Genomic DNA, 24,019 nt, shown 5'->3' on the forward strand with positions numbered 1-24,019 from the left:
CGAGCCACGCTGGATGGAGTCAAATCTTAATCCCCGAGCAGTGACCAGCTCAGGAGCGGGAGACACTGTCCATCAAGTTTCTGCCGCTTCTGTCTTTGTTTCGGAGGAAGTCAGCTGCTCGGACACTCCATCGCCTTTGTTTGCAGTCTGAGAAGATACAATAACCGTGGTCAGTATCAATCAATCAATCGTATTTATTGAGCGCTTACTGTGTGCAGAGCACCGTACTAAGCGCTTGGGAAGTACAAGTTGGCAACATAAAGAGACAGTCCCTACCCAACAGTGGGCTCACAGTCTAAAAGTATGTTGGGTGTTGGAAATCAATCAAGCAGTCCACGTAAGCTCATCCCCAGACTGTTCATTGTACCCTTCCATGCACTCATTACAGTGCTCTGCACACTGTATGTAATAATAATAATAGCTATGGCGTTTGTGAAGCGCTTATTATGTATCAGGCACTGTACTAAGTGCAGGGGTGGATACAAGCAAATCAAGTTCGTTCATTCATTCAATTGTATTTATTGAGTGCTGTGTGCAGAGCACTGTACTAAGCGCTTGGGAAGTACAAGTTGGCAACATATAGAGACGGTCCCTACCCAACAGCGGCCTCACAGTCTATTGGACACGGTCCCTGTCCCACCTGTGGCTCACATTCTCAATCCCCATTTTACAGATGAGGGAACTGAGGCACAGAGAAGTAAAGTGACTTGCCCGTGGACAGGTGGAGGAGCGGGATTAGAACCCATGATCTTCTGACTCCAGGCCCTGGGCTGTATCCACTATGCCATGCTGCTTCTTAGTATGGGCTCAATAGCTACCGCTGATGGATTAATTGATCGGTATTGGAGCAATTGCTTTGTACAGAGAATTGTATGAACAGCTTGGCAGAAGACAATATAATAGAGTTGATAGACACGATCCCAACCCATAGGGAGCTTACGGTCCACAGCAGCGAGAGACGGACGTTGAAATGTAAGTATAGATAGGGGGAAGCAGGGTGGACAACTGTCCCCTAGAACAACTGTCACAATGTGGGACATCATCAATCGTATTTATTGAGTGCTTACTGTGTGCAGAGCACTGTACTAAGCGCTTGGGAAGTACAAGTTGGCAACATATAGAGACAGTCCCTACCCGACAGTGGGCTCACAGTCTAAAAGACATGTTCAGTGCTTGCTTGGTTGGAACAGTGACGAGCTCTAGATGTGTCTCTTCCAGCCTTGATGGCGTAGTAGAAAGGGCACAGGCCTGGGAGGGCATTGGTTCTAATCCCAGCTCTGCCACTTGTCTGCTGTGTGACCTTGGGCAAGTCGTTTCACTTCTCTGGGCCTCAGTTACCGCCTCTGTAAAAAACAGGCATGAGAAGTGTGAGCCCAACGTGGGACAGGGACTGTTTCTGACTTGGCTTATATTTGTCCCAGCACTTAGAACAGCGTTTGGTACATTGTAAGTGCTTAATACTTCCCAAGCACTTAGTTCAGTGCTCTGTGCACAGTAAGCGCTCAATAAATACGATTGGTTGATTGATTAATTAATAAGTACTATTATTATCATTATTAGTGGGTGCTGCTTCTTTTGTTACCGATCAGTCAGTGGTATTTATTGGGCGCTTGCTGCGTGCACTTGGGAGAGTTCAATAGAGTCGGTAGACCTATTTCCTGTCCTTGGGGAGCTTACAAGTTGCTGGGGAAAAGTGTGAGGATATTTAATTAGACACAGTTCCTGCCCACCAGAGGACTGCCAAAGCGGGAGGGAGAGGAGACCAGGAGAAGAATATCAGGGGCCAGTCAGTGAAAGCAACAATTTAACAATGACAAGATGCATTGTACTCTCCCAAGAACTTAGTACAGTGCTCTGCATACAATAAGTGCTCAATAGATAGCACTGATTAAGGATGCCATCCAACAGAGTTGGTAGGCTCTAGTACTGAGAAGATGCGAAGCCCTGTGAAAGCAAGATGGGCCTGGGAGTTGCAGGACCCAAGTTCTAAGATCTGCTCCGCCGCTTGACTGCTGCGTGAACTTGGGCAAGTCATTTAACATGCCTGTGCCTCAGTTACCTCTTCCGTAAAAGGGGGGGTAGAACTGAGAGCCCCATGTCAGACAGGGGCTGGGTCCAAGCTGATTATCGCGTACCTACCTCAGGGCTTAGTACAGTGCCTGGCACATAAGTAATATCATTAAAAACCAAACCAAACAAAAAAACCAGAAGGCTCACAGTCTAGTGTCTGGTCCCAGTTGCCACCTTTTACCAAGTCTTTGTGTTGAAGGAGTTTGCTATTGATCAGTCTTCAAAGTCCTGAATTCAGATTAAAGGAGAAACTCGTACCTTTAACGAGACCTTCTCAGGTGGCTGTACTTTCTCCGGCAACGGCTCGCTCTGGCATTTACCTACAAACGAGGAGAGAAGCTCAGTTAAGGGGTTGCTGTTAGCTCCCTACTGGATGATGGCAGAGGAGGTGAAGGACACTCTCCCCACTCAGCCTCTCCCTGTGGAGCCTGGGGGAAGAGAGACACAGAGGGGGGAGGCAGAGATGGAGAAAGGGATGGGTGGAAAGATACACAGCAATAGAGAGACAGGGGGAGAGAGAGACAGAGGAGGGAGGGAGAGACAGAGGGGGAGAGATAAAGGGGGAGAGAGACAGATGGGGTGGGAGAGGGAGAGAAAGAGGGAAAGTTGACAAGGCCAGGTTAGGAGACTATTTGGGCCTATTTGAGAGGCAAGACAGTGACCAAAATAGCCGAAAGTCCATGCCTCTTCCTGCCTGGAACGATCAGAAGTTGCGGATTTTCTTTGCTCTTTGGGTTCCACACTGGATGAGAAGTAGGGTTACCCTCCTCTTCGGCCTTTGAACAAGGTAACGACCATGGAGAACGGTGGAAGGATACAGAGGCAGCATGGCCTCGTGGAAAGTGCGCAGTCCTGGGAGTCAGGGAAACCAGGTTCTAATCCTGACTCTGCCACTGGCCTGCTGTGAGACTTGGGTCAAGTCACTAGACTTCTCCGTGCTTCAGTATCCTCACCTGTAAAATGGGGACTGAATATCCCTACTGTCCTTTAGATCGTGAGCCTCATGCAAGATGGGGGTTGTGTCTGACTATAATAACAGTGATGATGACATTTATTAAGCGCTTACTAGGTACAAAGCACTGTTCTAAGTGCTGGGGAGGTTACAAGGTGATCAGGTCGTCCCACAGGGGGCTCACAGTCTTAATCCCCATTTTACAGATGAGGTAACTGAGGCGCAGAGAAGTTAAGTGGCTTGCCCAAAGTCACACAGATGACAATTGGAGGAGCCAGGATTTGAACCCCTGACTACTGACTCCAAAGCCCGTGCTCTTTCCACTGAGCCAGGCTGCTTCTCATCAATCAATCAATCAATCGTATTTATTGAGCGCTTACTGTGTGCAGAGCACTGGACTAAGCACTTGGGAAGTACAAGTTGGCAACATATAGAGACAGTCCCTACCCAACAGTGGGCTCACAGTCTAAAAGGGGGAGACAGAGAACAAAACCAAACATACTAACAAAATAAAATAAATAGATATGTACAGGTAAAATAAATAAATAAATAAATAGAGTAATATACTACTCTCATGCCAGATATCATATCATATAATAATGATTGTGGTATCTGTTAAGTGCTTACTATGTGCCAGGTACTATACTAAGTGCTGAAGTGGATACAGGCAAGATGGACAACAGTCCCTGTCCCATGTGGGGCTTACAGTCCCAAACCCCGCTTTACAGATGAGAGAATTAAGGCCCAGAGGAGTGAAGTGACTCGCTCGAGGTCACACAGCAGACAAGTGGCAGAGACAGGATTGGAACCCGGGTCTTTCTGTCTCCCAGATCCATTGTCTATCCACTACGCCACAACTTGGCCTAAAAACCTCAACAAATACCGCGATTATTAGCAGCACGAATATCATCATCATCATCATCAATCGTATTTATTGAGCGCTTACTATGTGCAGAGCACTGTACTAAGCGCTTGGGAAGTACAAATTGGCAACATATAGAGACAGTCCCTACCCAACATCATCATTAATGCCTCAGGCCCCGCAGTTGGGTAGGGACCGTCCAAACTTGTACTTCCCAAGCGCTTAGTCCAGTGCTCTGCACACAGTAAGCACTCAATAAATACTGTTGAATGAATGAATAATCCCTGTATATATGTTTGTACATATTTATTACTCTATTTTACTTGTACATATTCTACTTGTTTTTTATTGGTTTAAATGTTTTGTCGTCTGTCTCCCCCTTCTTGACCGTGAGCCCCACTGTTGGGTAGGGACCGTCCAAACTTGTACTTCCCAAGCGCTTAGTACAGTGCTCTGCACACAGTAAGCGCTCAATAAATACGATTGAATGAATATGATTGAGTAGGGGTGGTCTCAATCTCTTGCACTGAACCTCCCTCATGGCCTGCATCTTTCTCCACCTTCGGAGCTTGTCAGCCTCCACAGAACTTCGTCATCGTGGCTGGCAGTTCCATGTCGCCAATCTTGGGGCTTGATGCCCGTGAAAATGAGTCAACCAAGAGTTGGGAGCCCCAACAAATCACGGGAAGGAAAGGTAGGGTCTTGAATGATAATAATAATAATGATAATAATATTTGTTAATATGTGTCAAGACGTTTTCTAAGCCCTAGGGTAGATATAGGATAATCCAGCTGCACAAAGTCCATGTCCCACGTGGGGCTCACAGACTTAATCCCCACTTTACAGACGAGGGAACTGAAGCCCAGAGAAGTGAAGTGACTTGCCCAAGGTCACACAGCAACCCGGGTCCTTCTGACTCCCAATCCCATGCTCTATCCACTAGGCCATGCTGCTTCTCAAATCCCCAATCCTTGAAACTCCCAATCCTGCAGGATCCTGAGAAACAGCGTGGCGTGATGGATAGAGCACAGGCTTGGGAGTCAGAGGCCTTGGGTTCTAATCCCAGCTCTGCCACTTTTCTGCTGGGTGACTTGGGCAAGTCAGTTAGCTTCTCTGGGCCTCAATTTCCTCGTTTTATCCTCATCTGTAAAATGAGGATAAAATACCTGCGCTCCCTCTTGCTTAGACTGCACCTGTATCTCCCTCAGCTTTCAGTACAGCGCTTGGCACACAGTAAGCACCCAACAAATACCACAAATGTTATTATTGTTGCTGTTGTTATTATAGTTATCATCATTTCCCATGGTCCTAGGCTGAACGGGCCCAGATAAAACATACTCTTCCCCCAGACGATTACGACTGCCAGCAAGATTACTATCAGGAACAACCCCAGGATGATCACCCCAATTTTCCAAGCGGCCAGTCCTCCATTGGGTTCTGAAAAACAGAAAAATTCAGAGAGAGAATGGTAAATTTCCAGGGAAACAGGCCATTCCCAAAACTTTGCCCCTCCCTAAACCCAACGAGGGCTCGGGGCCATGTTTTTCCCCCCTCCTCAGGATCCTCCAGTGATTGCCCATCCAACTGAAGCTCTTCACGATTGGCTTTAAAACACTCAATCACCTTGTCCCTTTTTACCTCATCTCACTAATCTTCTCCTACAATCCAGCCATCACACTTCTCTCCTCTGATGCCAACCTTCTCACTGTATCTATCTCGTCTATCTCCCTGCCGACCTCTCATCCACATTTTTTTTAACTCTATTTATTTATTTATTTATTAATTTTATTTGTACATATCTATCCTATTATTTTATTTTGTTAGTATGTTTGGTTTTGTTCTCTGTCTCCCCCTTTTAGACTGTGAGCCCACTGTTGGGTAGGGACTGTCTCTATATGTTGCCAATTTGTACTTCCCAAGCGCTTAGTACAGTGCTCTGCACATAGTAAGCGCTCAATAAATACGATTGATGATGATGATGATGATGATGATCTTGTCTCTGGCCCAGAACATCCTCCCTCCTCAAATCTGACAGACAATGACTCTCCCTCACTTCAAAGCCCAATTGAAGGCCCATCTCCTCCAAGAGGCCTTCCCTGACTAAACCCCTCCTTTCCTCTTCTCCCTCTCCCTTCGGCCTCACCCTGGCAGCATGGCACAGTGGAAAGAGCCCTGGCTTGGGAGTCAGAGGACGTGGGTTCTAATCCCGGCTCTGCCACTTGTTTGCTCTGTGACCTTGGGCAAGCCACTTAACTTCTCTGTGCCTCAGTTACCTCATCGCTTAGACTGTGAGCTCACCTTTTAGACTGTGAGCCCACTGTTGGGTAGGGACTGTCTCTATATGTTGCCAAATTTCCCAAGCGCTTAGTACAGTGCTCTGCACATAGTAAGCGCTCAATAAATACGATTGATGATGAGAGGGTAGGGGCCTGGGAGTCACAAGGCTTGCTGCTGATTGTCTGCTGCATGTGGACAGGGTAGGGGCCTGGGAATCACAAGGTTTGCTGCCATTTGTCTACTGCGTAGGGACAGGGTAGGGGCCTGGGAGTCACAAGGTTTGCTGCCATTTGGTTTTGTTCTCTGTCTCCCCCTTTTTAGACTGTGAGCCCACTGTTGGGTAGGGACTGTCTCTATATGTTGCCAATTTCTACTTCCCAAGTGCTTAGTACAGTGCTCTGCGCATAGTAAGCGCTCAATAAATACGATTGATGATGAGAGGGTAGGGGCCTGGGAGTCACAAGGTTTGCTGCCATTTGTATGCTGCATGGGGACAGGGTAGGGGCCTGGGAGTCCCAAGGTTTGCTACCATTTGGTTTTGTTCTCTGTCTCCCCCTTTTAGACTGTGAGCCCACTGTTGGGTAGGGACTGTCTCTATATGTTGCCAATTTGTACTTCCCAAGTGCTTAGTACAGTGCTCTCCACATAGTAAGCGCTCAATAAATACGACTGATAATGACAGGGTAGGGGCCTGGGAGTCACAAGGTTTGCTGCCATTTGTATGCTGCATGGGGACAGGGTAGGGGCCTGGGAGTCACAAGGTTTGCTGCCGTTCGTCTGCTGCATGGGGACAGAGTAGGGGCCTGGGAGTCACAAGGTTTGCTGCCATTTGGTTTTGTTCTCTGTCTCCCCCTTTTAGACTGTGAGCCCACTGTTGGGTAAGGACTGTCTCTATATGTTGCCAATTTGTACTTCCCAAGCGCTTAGTACAGTGCTCCGCACATATTAAGCGCTCAATAAATACGATTGATGATGTCAGGGTACCGGCCGGGGAGTCACAAGGTTTACTGCCATTTATCTGCTGCATGGGGACTGGATAGGGGCCTGGGAGTCACAAGGTTTGCTGCCATTTGGTTTTGTTCTCTGTCTCCCCCTTTTAGACTGCGAGCCCACTGTTGGGTAGGGACTGTCTCTATATGTTGCCAATTTCTATTTCCCAAGCGCTTAGTACAGTGCTCTGCACATAGTAAGCGCTCAATAAATACGATTGATGATGAGAGGGTAGGGGCCTGGGAGTCACAAGGCTTGCTGCTGATTGTCTGCTGCATGTGGACAGGGTAGGGGCCTGGGAGTCCCAAGGTTTGCTGCCATTTGTCTGCTGTGTAGGGACAGGGTAGGGGCCTGGGAGTCACAAGGTTTGCTGCCATTGGATTTTGTTCTCCGTCTCCCCCTTTTAGACTGCGAGCCCACTGTTGGGTAGGGACTGTCTCTATATGTTGCCAGTTTGTACTTCCCAAGTGCTTAGTCCAATGCTCTGCACATAGTAAGCACTCAATAAATACGATTGATGATGACAGGGTAGGGGCCTGGGAGTCACAATGTTTGCTGCCGTTTGTCTGCTGCTTGGGGACAGGGTAGGGGCCTGGGAGTCACAAGGTGTGCTGCCATTTGGTTTTGTTCTCTGTCTCCCCCTTTTAGACTGTGAGCCCACTGTTGGGTAGGGACTGTCTCTATATGTTGCCAATTTCTACTTCCCAAGTGCTTAGTACAGTGCTCTGCGCATAGTAAGCGCTCAATAAATACGATTGATGATGAGAGGTTAGGGGCCTGGGAGTCACAAGGCTTACTGCTGATTGTCTGCTGCATGGGGACAGGGTAGGGGCCTGGGAGTCCCAAGGTTTGCTACCATTTGGTTTTGTTCTCTGTCTCCCCCTTTTAGACTGTGAGCCCACTGTTGGGTAGGGACTGTCTCTATATGTTGCCAATTTGTACTTCCCAAGTGCTTAGTACAGTGCTCTGCACATAGTAAGCGCTCAATAAATACGACTGATAATGACAGGGTAGGGGCCTGGGAGTCACAAGGTTTGCTTCCATTTGTATGCTGCATGGGGACAGGGTAGGGGCCTGGGAGTCACAAGGTTTGCTGCTGTTTGCCTGCTGCATGGGGACAGGGTAGGGGCCTGGGAGTCACAATGTTTGCTGCCATTTGTATGCTGCATGGGGACAGGGTAGGGGCCTGGGAGTCACAAGGTTTGCTGCCATTTGTATGCTGCATGGGGACAGGGTAGGGGCCTGGGAGTCACAAGGTTTGCTGCCGTTTGTCTGCTGCATGGGGACAGGGTAGGGGCCTGGGAGTCACAAGGTTTGCTGCCATTTGGTTTTGTTCTCTGTCTCCCACTTTTAGACTGTGAGCCCACTGTTGGGTAGGGACTGTCTCTATATGTTGCCAATTTGTACTTCCCAAGCGCTTAGTACAGTGCTCCGCACATAGTAAGTGCTCAATAAATACGATTGATGATGTCAGGGTACAGGCCTGGGAGTCACAAGGTTTACTGCCATTTATCTGCTGCATGGGGACTGGATAGGGGCCTGGGAGTCACAAGGTTTGCTGCCATTTGGTTTTGTTCTCTGTCTCCCCCTTTTAGACTGTGAGCCCACTGTTGGGTAGGGACTGTCTCTATATGTTGCCAATTTCTATTTCCCAAGCGCTTAGTACAGTGCTCTGCACATAGTAAGCGCTCAATAAATACGATTGATGATGAGAGGGTAGGGGCCTGGGAGTCACAATGTTTGCTGCCGTTTGTCTGCTGCTTGGGGACAGGGTAGGGGCCTGGGAGTCCCAAGGTTTGCTGCCATTTGTCTGCTGTGTAGGGACAGGGTAGGGGCCTGGGAGTCACAAGGTTTGCTGCCATTGGATTTTGTTCTCTGTCTCCCCCTTTTAGACTGCGAGCCCACTGTTGGGTAGGGACTGTCTCTATATGTTGCCAGTTTGTACTTCCCAAGTGCTTAGTCCAATGCTCTGCACATAGTAAGCGCTCAATAAATACGATTGATGATGACAGGGTAGGGGCCTGGAAGTCACAATGTTTGCTGCCGTTTGTGTGCTGCATGTGGACAGGGTAGGGGCCTGGGAATCACAAGGTTTGCTGCCATTTGTCTACTGCGTATGGACAGGGTAGGGGCCTGGGAGTCACAAGGTGTGCTGCCATTTGGTTTTGTTCTCTGTCTCCCCCTTTTAGACTCTGAGCCCACTGTTGGGTAGGGACTGTCTCTATATGTTGCCAATTTCTACTTCCCAAGTGCTTAGTACAGTGCTCTGCGCATAGTAAGCGCTCAATAAATACGATTGATGATGAGAGGTTAGGGGCCTGGGAGTCACAAGGCTTACTGCTGATTGTCTGCTGCATGGGGACAGGGTAGGGGCCTGGGAGTCCCAAGGTTTGCTACCATTTGGTTTTGTTCTCTGTCTCCCCCTTTTAGACTGTGAGCCCACTGTTGAGTAGGAACTGTCTCTATATGTTGCCAATTTGTACTTCCCAAGTGCTTAGTACAGTGCTCTGCACATAGTAAGCGCTCAATAAATACGACTGATAATGACAGGGTAGGGGCCTGGGAGTCACAAGGTTTGCTTCCATTTGTATGCTGCATGGGGACAGGGTAGGGGCCTGGGAGTCACAAGGTTTGCTGCCGTTTGCCTGCTGCATGGGGACAGGGTAGGGGCCTGGGAGTCACAATGTTTGCTGCCATTTGTCTGCTGCATGGGGACAGGGTAGGGGCCTGGGAGTCACAAGGTTTGCTGCCATTTGGTTTTGTTCTCTGTCTCCCCGTTTTAGACTGTGAGCCCACTGTTGGGTAGGGACTGTCTCTATATGTTGCCAATTTGTACTTCCCAAGCGCTTTGTACAGTGCTCTGCACATAGTAAGCGCTCAATAAATATGATTGATGATGTCAGGGTACCGGCCTGGGAGTCACAAGGTTTGCTGCCATTTATCTGCTGCATGGGGACTGGATAGGGGCCTGGGAGTCACAAGGTTTGCTGCCATTTGGTTTTGTTCTCTGTCTCCCCCTTTTAGACTGTGAGCCCACTGTTGGGTAGGGACTGTCTCTATATGTTGCCAATTTGTACTTCCCAAGCGCTTAGTACAGTGCTCTGCACATAGTAAGCGCTCAATAAATACGATTGATGATGTCAGGGTACCGGCCTGGGAGTCACAAGGTTTACTGCCATTTATCTGCTGCATGGGGACTGGATAGGGGCCTGGGAGTCACAAGGTTTGCTGCCATTTGGTTTTGTTCTCTGTCTCCCCCTTTTAGACTGTGAGCCCACTGTTGGGTAGGGACTGTCTCTATATGTTGCCAATTTCTATTTCCCAAGCGCTTAGTACAGTGCTCTGCACATAGTAAGTGCTCAATAAATACGATTGATGATGAGAGGGTAGGGGCCTGGGAGTCACAAGGCTTGCTGCTGATTGTCTGCTGCATGTGGACAGGGTAGGGGCCTGGGAGTCACAAGGTTTGCTGCCATTTGTATGCTGCATGGGGACAGGGTAGGGGCCTGGGAGTCACAAGGTTTGCTGCCGTTTGTCTGCTGCATGGGGACAGGGTAGGGGCCTGGGAGTCACAAGGTTTGCTGCCATTTGGTTTTGTTCTCTGTCTCCCCCTTTTAGACTGTGAGCCCACTGTTGGGTAGGGACTGTCTCTATATGTTGCCAATTTGTACTTCCCAAGCGCTTAGTACAGTGCTCCGCACATAGTAAGCGCTCAATAAATACGATTGATGATGTCAGGGTACCGGCCTGGGAGTCACAAGGTTTACTGCCATTTATCTGCTGCATGGGGATTGGATAGGGGCCTGGGAGTCACAAGGTTTGCTGCCATTTGGTTTTGTTCTCTGTCTCCCCCTTTTAGACTGTGAGCCCACTGTTGGGTAGGGACTGTCTCTATATGTTGCCAATTTCTATTTCCCAAGTGCTTAGTACAGTGCTCTCCACATAGTAAGCGCTCAATAAATACGATTGATGATGAGAGGGTAGGGGCCTGGGAGTCACAAGGCTTGCTGCTGATTGTCTGCTGCATGTGGACAGGGTAGGGGCCTGGGAGTCCCAAGGTTTGCTGCCATTTGTCTACTGCGTATGGACAGGGTAGGGGCCTGGGAGTCACAAGGTTTGCTGCCATTTGGTTTTGTTCTCTGTCTCCCCCTTTTAGACTGTGAGCCCACTATTGGGTAGGGACTGTCTCTATATGTTGCCAATTTCTATTTCCCAAGCGCTTAGTACAGTGCTCTGCGCATAGTAAGCGCTCAATAAATACGATTGATGATGAGAGGGTAGGGGCCTGGGAGTCACAAGGCTTGCTGCTGATTGTCTGCTGCATGTGGACAGGGTAGGGGCCTGGGAGTCCCAAGGTTTGCTGCCATTTGTCTGCTGTGTAGGGACAGGGTAGGGGCCTGGGAGTCACAAGGTTTGCTGCCATTTGATTTTGTTCTCTGTCTCCCCCTTTTAGACTGCAAGCCCACTGTTGGGTAGGGACTGTCTCTATATGTTGCCAATTTGTACTTCCAAAGTGCTTAGTCCAATGCTCTGCACATAGTAAGCGCTCAATAAATACGATTGATGATGACAGGGTAGGGGCCTGGGAGTCACAATGTTTGCTGCCGTTTGTCTACTGCGTAGGGACAGGGTAGGGGCCTGGGAGTCACAAGGTTTGCTGCCATTTGGTTTTGTTCTCTGTCTCCCCCTTTTAGACTGTGAGCCCACTGTTGGGTAGGGACTGTCTCTATATGTTGCCAATTTCTACTTCCCAAGTGCTTAGTACAGTGCTCTGCGCATAGTAAGCGCTCAATAAATATGATTGATGATGAGAGGGTAGGGGCCTGGGAGTCACAAGGCTTGCTGCTGATTGTCTTCTGCATGGGGACAGGGTAGGGGCCTGGGAGTCCCAAGGTTTGCTGCCATTTGGTTTTGTTCTCTGTCTCCCCCTTTTAGACTGTGAGCCCACTGTTGGGTAGGGACTGTCTCTATATGTTGCCAATTTGTACTTCCCAAGTGCTTAGTACAGTGCTCTGCACATAGTAAGTGCTCAATAAATACGACTGATAATGACAGGGTAGGGGCCTGGGAGTCACAAGGTTTGCTGCCATTTGTATGCTGCATGGGGACAGGGTAGGGGCCTGGGAGTCACAAGGTTTGCTGCCATTTGGTTTTGTTCTCTGTCTCCCCATTTTAGACTGTGAGCCCACTGTTGGGTAGGGACTGTCTCTATATGTTGCCAATTTGTACTTCCCAAGCGCTTTGTACAGTGCTCTGCACATAGTAAGCGCTCAATAAATATGATTGATGATGTCAGGGTACCGGCCTGGGAGTCACAAGGTTTACTGCCATTTATCTGCTGCATGGGGACTGGATAGGGGCCTGGGAGTCACAGGGTTTGCTGCCATTTGGTTTTGTTCTCTGTCTCCCCCTTTTAGACTGTGAGCCCACTGTTGGGTAGGGACTGTCTCTATATGTTGCCAATTTGTACTTCCCAAGTGCTTAGGACAGTGCTCTGCACACAGTAAGCACTCAATAAATACGATTGATGATGATGATCTGTAAAATGGGGATTAAGACAGTGAGCCCCACGTGGGACAACCGGATTACCTTGTATCTACCCGAGTGCTTTGAACAGTGCTTGGCACATAGGAAGTGCTTAACAAATACTGTTATTATCATTATTATTATTATTATTATTATTCATCCCCCCTCCCAACCCCCCAGCACTTATATACATGTCTGTCATTTATTTATCGGTATTAATGTCTGTCTCCCCCTCTAGACCGTAAGCTCGCTGTGGGCAAAGAATGTATCTGTTTATTGTTCAATTGTACTCTCCTAAGTGCTTAGAACAGTGTTCTGCACACAGTAAGCGCTCAATAAATAGTATTAAATGAATGAATGAATGAATGCTACTTTCTAATGGAAACCCTTGCCCTGCCCTCCCTGGGGTCTGAGGGAGAATTCGGCTAAACGCCACCACCCCCCCATCCTTTGAAGCGAGCCCTAAAGGGGACCCTCCCCTCACCTCCCAAGGAGCTTGTAGTCTAGTTGGAGAAAACTATTCATTTAATTGTATTTACTGAATGCTTACTATGTGTCCCAACCAACAGACACATTCCCTGCCCACAATGAGCTTACAGTCTAGGGTATGCTCCTCAGCCCAAACAGCACAAGTGGCAGACCCCCAGAAGGATTGGCAGTGGCATATTCTACATCCTGTTGTATTTACCAATGTTTAGAGTCCAAGGAAACTCTTTAGCTGAATTTTGAGCAAAAAAAGACACTTTCCCTGATCCAAGTTAGCTTCTTGCCTTCCTGCTTCATGAAGCACACCTTTCTGTTGCTGTCCTGTTAGACTGTCAGCTCCTTGGGGGCGGGGATCGTATCTACCAGCTGTATCGTACTCTTCTAAGGGCTAAAACAGTGCTCTGCACACAGTCAGTGCTCAATAAGTACCACTATCGTTGCCACGTCCAAATTCTCCTGCCAAAGTCCTCTCCTGGCCCGAGAGACTTACCCACACTGAGTTTTCGCACGGTGAGTTGGGTGAAGGATAGTGACGAAATGTTACACAGGTACTCTCCCTCATCCGATTGGAGAAGATTCTTTAAAGTCACATTGCTAACTCCCCGACTGATGGCCTTCGTATCCCAGGAGAGTCGAGGTTCGTGGTTGTTGAGCTTTTGTGAGGCGTTATCAAAAGACGCCAGGACCACCAGAGAAGCTTTAGTGACTTTAGACCAAGTGATGATAAAAGGTGTGCTGGGTGATAATTTCTCCTTTGCATAGAGAGAGGGAAATGAAACCTCTTCACCTTCTCTTCCAAACAGAGGTTCTATGAGCACAGAATCAGAAAAAGAAACCATGAAAAGAGATTATTTTAAGCCGCCAACAGTTCCTGAGAGGTTAAGATGGTTCCTGAGACTTCTCAAGAGAATCTTCCTAATGGGAATTTGGATAGGATTGTGTCAGCGTTACCTGGATGCCTTATTAGGACACTGATCGTTTAGGAGAGCGTATTTGGAGGGGCAGAGGAGATAATAACCTGATGCCTTTGCTCAGCAAGGAAAACCCGTGAACTATTTAAACCACCCTAATAATTAGCACTTTGCCTTTTCAAAGAGACTCTTTTCTTTTCTTCACCAGCTCAATGTAGCTGGTGTCCTTAGCAGAAGCGCTGTTTCCTGTGGATGGGGATTTTGTTCTAGAAACTCAGAGAAGGGTCAAATTGGCTTAGAGTCAGGGAGACCACTGAGATATTGAACAATTATGATGGACCAAGCACCGTAATAAGCATGGGGGAGATATGAGATCATCAAATCAGACACAGTCTTTAGCAGCCTAACAGGGAGGGAGGACGGGTATTGAATCCTCACTTTAGAATTGGGGAAACTGAGGCCCAGAGAAGTCAAGTGGCTAACCTGTAAGCTCCTTGTAGGCGGGGATTGTGTCAACCAACTCTGTTGTATTGTACTCTCCCAAGTGCTTAGTTCAGTTCTCTGCACACAGCACTCGGTAAATCATCAATTGTATTTATTAAGCGCTTACTATGTGCAGAGCACTGTACTAAGCTTGCCCACCATCCCACAGCAGGCCAGTGGCAGAGCTGAGATTAGAACCCAGCACCTCTGCCTCCCAAGCCTGGGCTCTTTCCACTAGGCCACACTGGACTGACTAACTGATCAACTCAGCTTTAAAAATTCCTCCTTCATGGCCTTCCCATGCTCAGGCCTGAATCCCTGCATGGAACTGCACTATGTGCAGTGCTCTGCACATAGTAAGCGCTCAATAAATACGACTGATGATGATGGAACTCTTTCCTTGCTCCATATCTGCCAAGCTATCTTCCTCTTAACAAGCCTCCTCTTCCAGGAGGGATGCCTGGGATTACCATTACCTTGCTGATCATGTCATCTCAGCCACCCAGCCATGCTTATCCATCCTGGGCAAATAATGGTAAATGTATATGTAGATAGATATACATATCTACACATAGATAATTATATCTATACAAGCAGCGTGCCCTAGTGGAAAGAGCACGGGTCTGAGAATCAGAAGGACCTGGGTTCTAATCCCAGCTCTGTCACTTGTCTCCTGTGTGACCTTGGGCAAGTCACTTTACTTCTGCGGGCCCTCAGTTACTTCATCTGGAAAATGGGGATTAAGGCTGTGAGCCCTATGAAGGGACTGGGTCCAACCCGCTTATCTTGTATCTACCCCAGGCTTAACATCGTAAGCGCTTAACAAGTACCACAATTATTCAATCTCTGTCTCTATCTATGTACATACACAGGCGGTGAACATGCCCACCAACTCTGATGAATTCTACTCTCCCAAGTGCTTTCTACTGCACCTTTTGCGGGTGGGCTCAGGTATAGAGGACAGAGTCATCGACTGACTTCTCCTGATTTCACCTGAGTCCCCCGAACGAGGTGAGATTTCCCGGAAGCCTTTGCCTCGCCACGTTTCTCGCAGCCCAGAGGCCCCGGGGGTGGGCAGGAAAGGAGTGAGACCCACCTGCCCTTGTCCAGGTCCCGTTCCACGTCCGTCCCAGCAGGGAGTTCCGGATGGAGCACCAGGTGGGAGAGCTGGAACTTGTGACACTCTGTTGACTTTCGACGTAAAAGAGACCCCCCGGCTTCCCTTCCTTGAGGTTTTTAGTATCTGAGGCCCCACTCCACGTCCACTCTACGTCGGGGAATATCACAAATGCCCGACAGGTCAGCTGGCTGCCGTCGTCCTGTATCGTGTACTCCATGGCAGGGGTGAGGAAAGCTGGGGGAACACAAGGAAGAGCAAGTGAAGCGTTGCCCTGAATCAATCAATCGTATTTATTGAGCGCTTACTATGTGCAGAGCACTGTACTAAGCGCTTGCACTGTACTAAGCGCTTAAATCAGTAGGGGAGACCAGCGAGATTGTCCGGAAATACCTTGAAACAAAAAGTTGCCTTTTGGGACCCCCATCCTCTCCCGCTGTCTATCAAGGGCCTATCTAAAATTCAAGTGTCCAAACAGTATAAACCCTTTAGATGGGGCCATGATTTTTTCTTTCTAACTGGCCCATCTCTGGACTGTAAGCTCATACTTCCCAAGCGCTTACTACAGTGCTCTGTCTATCAAGGGCCTATCTAAAATTCAAGTGTCCAAACAGTATAAACCCTTTAGATGGGGCCATGATTTTTTCTTTCTAACTGGCCCATCTCTAGACTGTAAGCTCATACTTCCCAAGCGCTTAGTACAGTGCTCTGTACACAGTAAGCACTCAGTAAATACGATGGAATGAATGCATTGTGGGCAGGGAACGGGTCCGCTGACTCTGTTTCCTGTACTCTCCCAAGCATTTAGTGCAGTGCTCTGCACACAGCAAGCACTCATTAGCTTAGTGGATATAGCATGAGCCTGGGTGTCAGAAGGACCTGGGTCCTAAACCCAGCTCTGTCACATGTCTGCTGTGTGACCTTGGGCAAGTCGCTTAACTTCTCTGGGCCTCGGCCACCTCATCTGCCTCAGTTACCTCATCTGTAAAATGGATTATGACTGTGATCCCCATGTGGGACAGGGACTGTGTCCAATCTGATTAATTTGTTTCTACCCCCGCTCTTAGTACAGTGTGTCACATATAATGTAAGCGCTTAACAAGTACCATAATTATTGTTATCATTCTAAATACCACTGATGACTGTTGGGTAGGGACTGTCTCTATATGTTGCCAATTTGTACTTCCCAAGCACTTAGTACAGTGCTCTGCACATAGTAAGCGATCAATAAATGCGATTGATGATGATGATGATGATGATAATGGTCTAGAACTGGATTTGAGTCCACACGGAGCTCACAGCCCATTTTACAGATGCAGAAACAGAGACACAGAGAAGCAAAGTGACTTGCTCTAGGTCTCACAACCAGCAAGGGGTAGAGCCGATCCTCTCCTCTTTCCACTAGACCAATCAATCATATTTATGGAAAATCCACTGTGTGCAGAATACTATAGTAAACACTTGGGAGAGTCCAGTATAATCTTTTAGACTGTGAGCCCACTGTTGGGTAGGGACTGTCTCTATATGTTGCCAATTTGTACTTCCCAAGGGCTTAGTACAGTGCTCTGCACATAGTAAGCGCTCAATAAATATGATTGATGATGATGAACAGAGCTGGTAGACGTGTTCCTTTTTCTTTTTTCCTTTTTCACTGGTACTTGTTAAGCACCTACTGCGGTGCCAGGCACCGTACTAAACGCTGGGGAAGATACAAGCTAATCAGGTTGGTCACAGTCCATGTCCCACATAGGACTCCCGGTCTTAACCTTCACTCTACAGATGAAGTAACTGAGGCCCAGAGCCCATGACAAGCTTACAGTCCAGGGTGGGTGAGACGGACATTAATGTAAACACATGAATTATCATGACATGAATAAATCTCCAGTGGCTACCAATCAATCTGCTCAACAGGCAGAAACTCCTCACCCTGGGCTTCAAGGCTGTCCATCACCTCGCCCCCTCCTACCTCACCTCCCTTCTCTCCTTCTCCAGCCCAGCCCACACCCTCCGCTCCTCCGCCGCTAATCTCTTCACCGTACCTCGTTCTCACCTGTCCCGCCATCGACCCCCGGCCCACGTCCTCCCCCGGGCCTGGAATGGCCTCCTTCTGCCCATCCGCCAAGCTAGCTCTCTTCCTCCCTTCAAAGCCCTACTGAGAGCTCACCTCCTCCAGGAGGCCTTCCCAGACTGAGCCCCTTCCTTCCTCTCCCCCTCATCCCCCGCTCCATCCCCCCATCTTACCTCCTTCCCTTTCCCACAGCACCTGTATATATGTATATATGTTTGTACATATTTATTACTCTATTTATTTATTTATTTATTTTATTTGTACATATCTATTCTATTTATTTTATTTTGTTAGTATGCTTGGTTTTGTTCTCTGTCTCCCCCTTTAGACTGTGAGCCTACTGTTGGGTAGGGACTGTCTCTATATGTTGCCAATTTGTACTTCCCAAGCACTTAGTACAGTGCTCTGCACATAGTAAGCACTCAATAAATACGATTGATGATGATGATGATGATGATGAATTATGGCCACGCCTCGTGCTTCTGCTAGCTAGCTCCGGGCCACCCAACTTGGACACCCTCACGCACCTGCAAATTTCAGTTCCATTTCCACTTCCACCTTTCCAGCCACGGACCCCGCATAGCAAGAGTAAACCCCAGCGTCGTCCGGGCGCAGATGGCTGAGTCTCAGAGAGGCATTCCCCTGACCGATTTCACCGTGAAAAAGCGATGTTCTGCTCATGTACTGGCTGTCCTGATCGGACAAGTGGTCCTGTCCCTTGTAGTAGCTGTGCACCACCCTCTTCTCCGCTCCCACACGCCAGTGTATGACCAGACTGTCTCCGCTCTTGAAAGAGCAAGGGAGAATCACGTCCTGCTGAAATTCCCCCAGGAGTGAGGCTCTTCCATTTCCTGAAGCAGAGACAGTAGAAAGAGAATCACCAGAGGGTAGGTCAATGCGACGCAAATAACCTTTAGAGAAAGGGGGAGCTGCTTTGGAAGTATCTAGACTCCCTCACACCCCCAACCCACTCTCCCACCACCCTCACCAACGCACTTGAGGCCTCTAGATTGTAAGCTCGTTGTGGGCAGGGAACATGTCTGTCAGCTCTGTTGTATCGGGAAGCAGAGAGGCCTAATGGATAGAGCACAGACCCCAGAGTCAGAAGCTCATAGGTTTTAATCCTGGCTCTGCCACTTTGCTGGATGACCTTGGGCAAGTCACTTCACTGAGCCTCAGTTGCCTCATCTGTAAAATAGAGACTGTGACTGTGTCCAACCTAGTTTCCTTGTATCCACCCAGTGTTTAGCATAGTGCCTGGCGTACAGTAAGCACTTAACCAATTCCATAATTATTATTATTATTATACTCTCTCAAGCGCTTAGTGCAGTGCTCTGCATACAATAAGGCCTTAATAAATCATCAATCATATTTATTGAGCGCTTACTGTGTGCAGAGCACTGTACTAAGCGCTTGGGAAGTACAAATTGGCAACATATAGAGACAGTCCCTACCCAACAGTGGGCTCACGGTCTAAATGTAATTGATTGATTAATTATATTGTACTCTCTCAAGAGTACACAGTAAGTGTCCTGCACACAGTAAGCACTCAACGAATACCATCATTTGATTGATTGACTGAGGTCAGAAATGCTGGTGGAAGGTTCACGAATATAGGCTCAGTACTACTACTACTACTAATAATAATAATGACAATATTAATAGCAATATTATTTGCTAAGTGCTTAGTATGTGCCAAGCATTGTATTAAGTGCTGGAGTAGATACCAGATAATCAGGTCAGTCAGTCAGTACTACTACTACTAATAATAATAATAATGGCAATATTAATAACAATATTATTTGCTAAGTGCTTAGTATGTGCCAAGCATTGTATGAAGTGCTGGAGTAGATACCAGATAATCAGGTCAGTCAGTCAGTACTACTACTACTAATAATAATAATGACAATATTAATAACAATATTATTTGCTAAGTGCTTAGTATGTGCCAAGCATTGTATTAAGTGCTAGAGTAGATACCAGATAATCAGGTCAGTCAGTCAGTACTACTACTACTACTACTAATAATAATGACAATATTAATAACAATATTATTTGCTAAGTGCTTACTATGTGCCAAGCATTGTATTAAGTGCTGGAGTAGATACCAGATAATCAGGTCAGTCAGTCAGTACTACTACTACTACTAATAATAATAATGACAATATTAATAACAATATTATTTGCTAAGTGCTTACTATGTGCCAAGCATTGTATTAAGTGCTGGAGTAGATACCAGATAATCAGGTCAGTCAGTCAGTCAGTTTGTATTTATTAAGTGTGCACCACACTGTACTAAGCTCTTGGAAGAGTACAGTATAACAATAAGCAGGCACATGCTCTGCCCACACGAGCTTACAGTCTAGAGACTGTGTGACTGAGGGGCAAGGAAGTTAAGTGACTTGCCCAAGGTCACCCATCACGCATGTGGAGAAGTCAGAATTAGAACTCAAGTCTTCTGACTCCCAAACCCATACTCTTTCCACTAGGCCCCACTGCTTCCCAATCACTGGCCCCTCCTCAGCTCATGGCTGAATTGCTCGGGCCTCGGAAACATCCCTCTCTTGTCCAAGTCTGAAAATCTGAGAAATCCATATGGTAAATTGACCTTACCGGGTTTTATTGCCAGAACAATGATGAGGAGAAGCAAGAGAATCTTTCCTTTACACAGCTAAAGGAGGGGGTAAAGAAAAATTAAGATTAAAAACTATCTTGAAACAGAGCCCATGGTAGGAAATAATAACAGTAATTGTGGCTGACTTCCATCATTTCAAGTTTATTCTTGCGTGCTTTAACTCTGCCCCCTCCTCTGCCCGGCAAAATTATTTCTCCACCCTTATTGGCACTCATGTCCATTGCACTCGCCAGATGTTCCAGACTTCTAACTCTTTCCTCAGGCCCCCTGTTCCCCTGCCTTCCCCCTCTCTTGCCTCCAATGACCTGGCCACCTAATTTATTAAGAAAATTGACACTATCAGGCATGTGCTCCCTCAAATCTCCCCTACCCTCCCTCAGTCCCACCCGCTTCCAGCCCCCTCTTAAACACTCCCATCTTTCCCAGAAGTATCTGTAGAGGCGATCTCCTGCCTCCCCTCAAAATCCACCCCCTCCACCTGCACATCCAACCCCATTCCTTCTCACCTTATCAAAACTCTTGCCCCTTCCCTTCTTCTCTCCCTAATAGCATCTTCAACTGTTCACTATCCAATGGTTTCTGCCCCACTGCTCTCAAACATGCCCACGTCTCCCCTATCCTAAAAAAAGCCTCCCTTGACCCCACAGCTCCTTCTAGTTATCACCCCATCTTCTTCCTACCTTTCCTCTCCAAACTCCTTGAGCGAGTTGTCTACACCCGCTGTCTCAAATTCCTCTCCTCCAATTCTCTCCTTGACCCCCTCCAGTCTGGCTTCCATCCCCTTCACTCCACAGAAACCACCCTCTCAAAGGTCACCAATGATCTCCTTCTAAGCAAATCCAATGGCCTCTATTCCATCCTAATCCTCCTCTACTTCTCGGCTGCCTTCGACACTGAGAACTACCCCCTTCATCCCGGAAATGTTATCCAACCTTTGCTTCGCTTGACTCTGTCCTCTCCTGGTTCTCCTCTTATCTCTCTGGCTGTTCATTCTCAGTCTCCTTCGCGGGTTCCTCCCCTGTCTCCCTCCCCCTAACTGTGCGGGTCCCTCAAGGTTCAGTTCTTGGTCCCCTTCTATTCTCCATATACACTCGCTCCCTTGGAGAATTCATTCTCTCCTCTACGTGAACGATACCCAAATCTACATCTCCAACCCTGATCTCTCTCCCACTCTGCAGTCTTGCATTTCCTTCTGCCTTCAAGACAGCTCTACTTAGATGTCCTCCCATCACCCCAAGCTTAACATGTCCAAGACAGAACTCCTTATCTTCCCACTCAAACCCTGTCCTCCCCCTGACTCTCTCATCACTGTAGATGGTAACACCATCCTTCCTGTCTCACAAGCCCATAACCTTGGCATTATCCTTGACTCCTCTCTGGCAATCAAACCACATATTCAGTCCATCACTAAATCCTGTCAGTCCCACCTTCACAACATCGCTAAAATCCACCGTTTCCTCTCCATCCAAACTGCTACCGTGTTAATACAGTCATTCATCCTAACCCTGGATTACTGCATCAGCCTCCTGGCTGACCTCCCAGCATCCTGTCTCTCCCCACTCCAGTCCATACTTTGCTCTGCTGCCTGGATCATGTTTCTACAAAAATATTCACTGCACTCCCCAAAAATCTCGAGCGGTTGCCCATCCACCTCCGCATCGAGTAAAAACTCCATCACCTTGCCCCTTCCTACCTCGCCTCACTACTCTCCTACTACAACCCAGCCCGATCTCTCCTATCTTGCCACTGACCCTTGTCCATGTCTGGCCTCTGGCCTGGAATGCCCTCCCACCTCATATCTGACAGACAATTACTCTCCCCCGCTTCGAAACCTTAATGAAGACATCTCCTCCAGGAGGCCTTCCTTCCCTGGATAAACACCCCCTTTCCTCTTCTCCCACTTCCTTCTGTGTTGCCCTGACTCGCCCCCTTTGTCCTTTCCCTCTCCTTTAATTAAAGGTTAAAAATCTTTGATTTTTTATATTAATGTCTGTCTCCCCTACCCTTCTCTTTACTGTAAGGTCATTGTGAGCACGGAATGTGTCTGTTCATTGTTGTATTGTACTCTCCCAAAGCACTTAGCACAAAATTAGTGCCCAATAAATACGACTGAATGAATCAATAATAACAATATTCAAAATGAAAGCCACCTTGGGATATGTTTAATCCCTCGAGAAAGGGATGCTGGGGGGGCTCTTATTATTTTATTATGGTATTTGTTAAGCGCTTTCTATGTGCCAGGCATTGTACTAAGTATGTGTTGCCGACTTGTACTTCCCAAACGCTTAGTAGAGTGCTCTGCACACAGTAAGCACTCGTTAAATACGATTGAATGAATGAATGAATAAGTTCTGGGATAATCTGATTGGACACAGTCCCATTCCCATATGGGGCTCCCAGTCTTAATCCCCATTTTACAGATGAGGGAACTGAGGCCCAGAGAAGTGAAGTCGCTTGCCCCAGGTCACACAGCAGACAAGTGGCACAGCCGGGACTAGAATCCAGGTCCTTCTGATTTCCAGGCCCTGCTCTATCCCACTAGGCCACGCTGCTTTTCCAGGGCTCTTAGCTCCCGGAGTTCTCTATTTCAAGCGTCGATGCTGTTTTTTTCTTGGCTTGGAAGCGGGCAGTACAAGATACCTGCACACACATCGGGTCACGACCTTCACAGTCAGCGCAGTCGTGTCTGTTGTCCGAAGATCATGCCACCGCAGGGCCCGGGATGGGGGGGCGTGGATGGAGAGGGCCGTCAGCTGGAGGTCCAGTCGGGATCCGGGACCTTAGAACGAACTTGACACATGCCTGCGGAAAAACCGACCCACTTTAGTTACGTGGCTGTCCGAGCTTCGAAAGAACAGGATGTAAAAGCTCATTTCTGCCTAAGTGCCTGGCTTATAAATAGCCCTGTGAACACGATTTCTGGGCTCAGCCAGTTAGGCGGAATCTGGCACTGAATTTCCATGCCCTCCGACGTATTTTTAGAAACGCTTTCATTTCAGGAAAGAAGCACGGGAAGTTTCCATCTAGGATTGCATGGGCTCCACCCATTCCCAGATCCAATTTTTCCACCCTTAAAGATCTCATCTTCATCATCAACAATTGAGCACTTACCAATGGTATAGCAGTCATCAATATTGAGCACTTACGAGGTGCAGAGCACTGTACAAAGTACAGTACCACGGAGCTTTTTTATGGTATTTACTAAGCACTTTGTGTCATGCACTGTCCTAAGCGCTGGAGTAGATACAAGCTGATCAGTTGGATCTAATGCTTCTCCTACATGGGGCTCACAGACTAGAGTAGGATTTAATCCTCAACATCATCATCATCATCATCAATCGTATTTATTGAGCGCTTACTATGTGCAGAGCACTGTACTAAGCGCTTGGGAAGTACAAATTGGCAAAATATAGAGACAGTCCCTACCCAACAGTGGGCTCACAGTCTAAAAGGGGGAGACAGAGAACAAAAGCAAAGATACTAACAAAATAAAATAAATCCTCATTTTATAGTTGAGTAAACTGAGGCCCAGAGAAGTAAAGTGACTTGTCCAAGGTCACCCAGCAAGCCACTGGCAGAGCCAGGATTAGAAGCCAGGTCCTCAGACTGGTCTTTCCACTGGGCCACACTGCTTCTCATAGG

The 24,019-nt window shown here is 47.7% G+C and overlaps 1 protein-coding gene across 1 annotated transcript; it reads right to left on the reverse strand.

The window, feature by feature from the left end:
- Positions 1 to 72: 72 nt before the first annotated feature.
- On the reverse strand, positions 73 to 23,163 carry HHLA2 (HERV-H LTR-associating 2). The gene is made up of 8 exons (XM_038766143.1): positions 23,018 to 23,163; positions 20,356 to 20,413; positions 18,270 to 18,593; positions 15,654 to 15,911; positions 13,654 to 13,971; positions 5,223 to 5,321; positions 2,329 to 2,390; positions 73 to 147 (listed from the first exon to the last, which is right to left on the reverse strand). The coding sequence occupies exons 1-8, from the start codon at positions 23,027 to 23,029 to the stop codon at positions 73 to 75; spliced, it is 1,206 nt and encodes a 401-aa protein (XP_038622071.1). The 5' UTR covers positions 23,030 to 23,163.
- Positions 23,164 to 24,019: the final 856 nt, after the last annotated feature.

The sequence above is a fragment of the Tachyglossus aculeatus genome, chromosome 24 (assembly GCF_015852505.1).
Source record: "Tachyglossus aculeatus isolate mTacAcu1 chromosome 24, mTacAcu1.pri, whole genome shotgun sequence".
Taxonomy (NCBI): domain Eukaryota; kingdom Metazoa; phylum Chordata; class Mammalia; order Monotremata; family Tachyglossidae; genus Tachyglossus; species Tachyglossus aculeatus.

What these genes read in the sequence shown, in the direction of transcription:
- HHLA2 (XM_038766143.1), bottom strand. An exon ending in TGTTCTGGCAATAAAACCCG is followed by an intron (nt 18,594 to 20,355) that starts GTAAGGTCAATT and finishes TCTCTGCTTCAG; the next exon opens with GAAATGGAAGAGCCTCACTC. An exon ending in CGTAATCGTCTGGGGGAAGA is followed by an intron (nt 2,391 to 5,222) that starts GTATGTTTTATC and finishes CCTCGTTTGTAG; the next exon opens with GTAAATGCCAGAGCGAGCCG.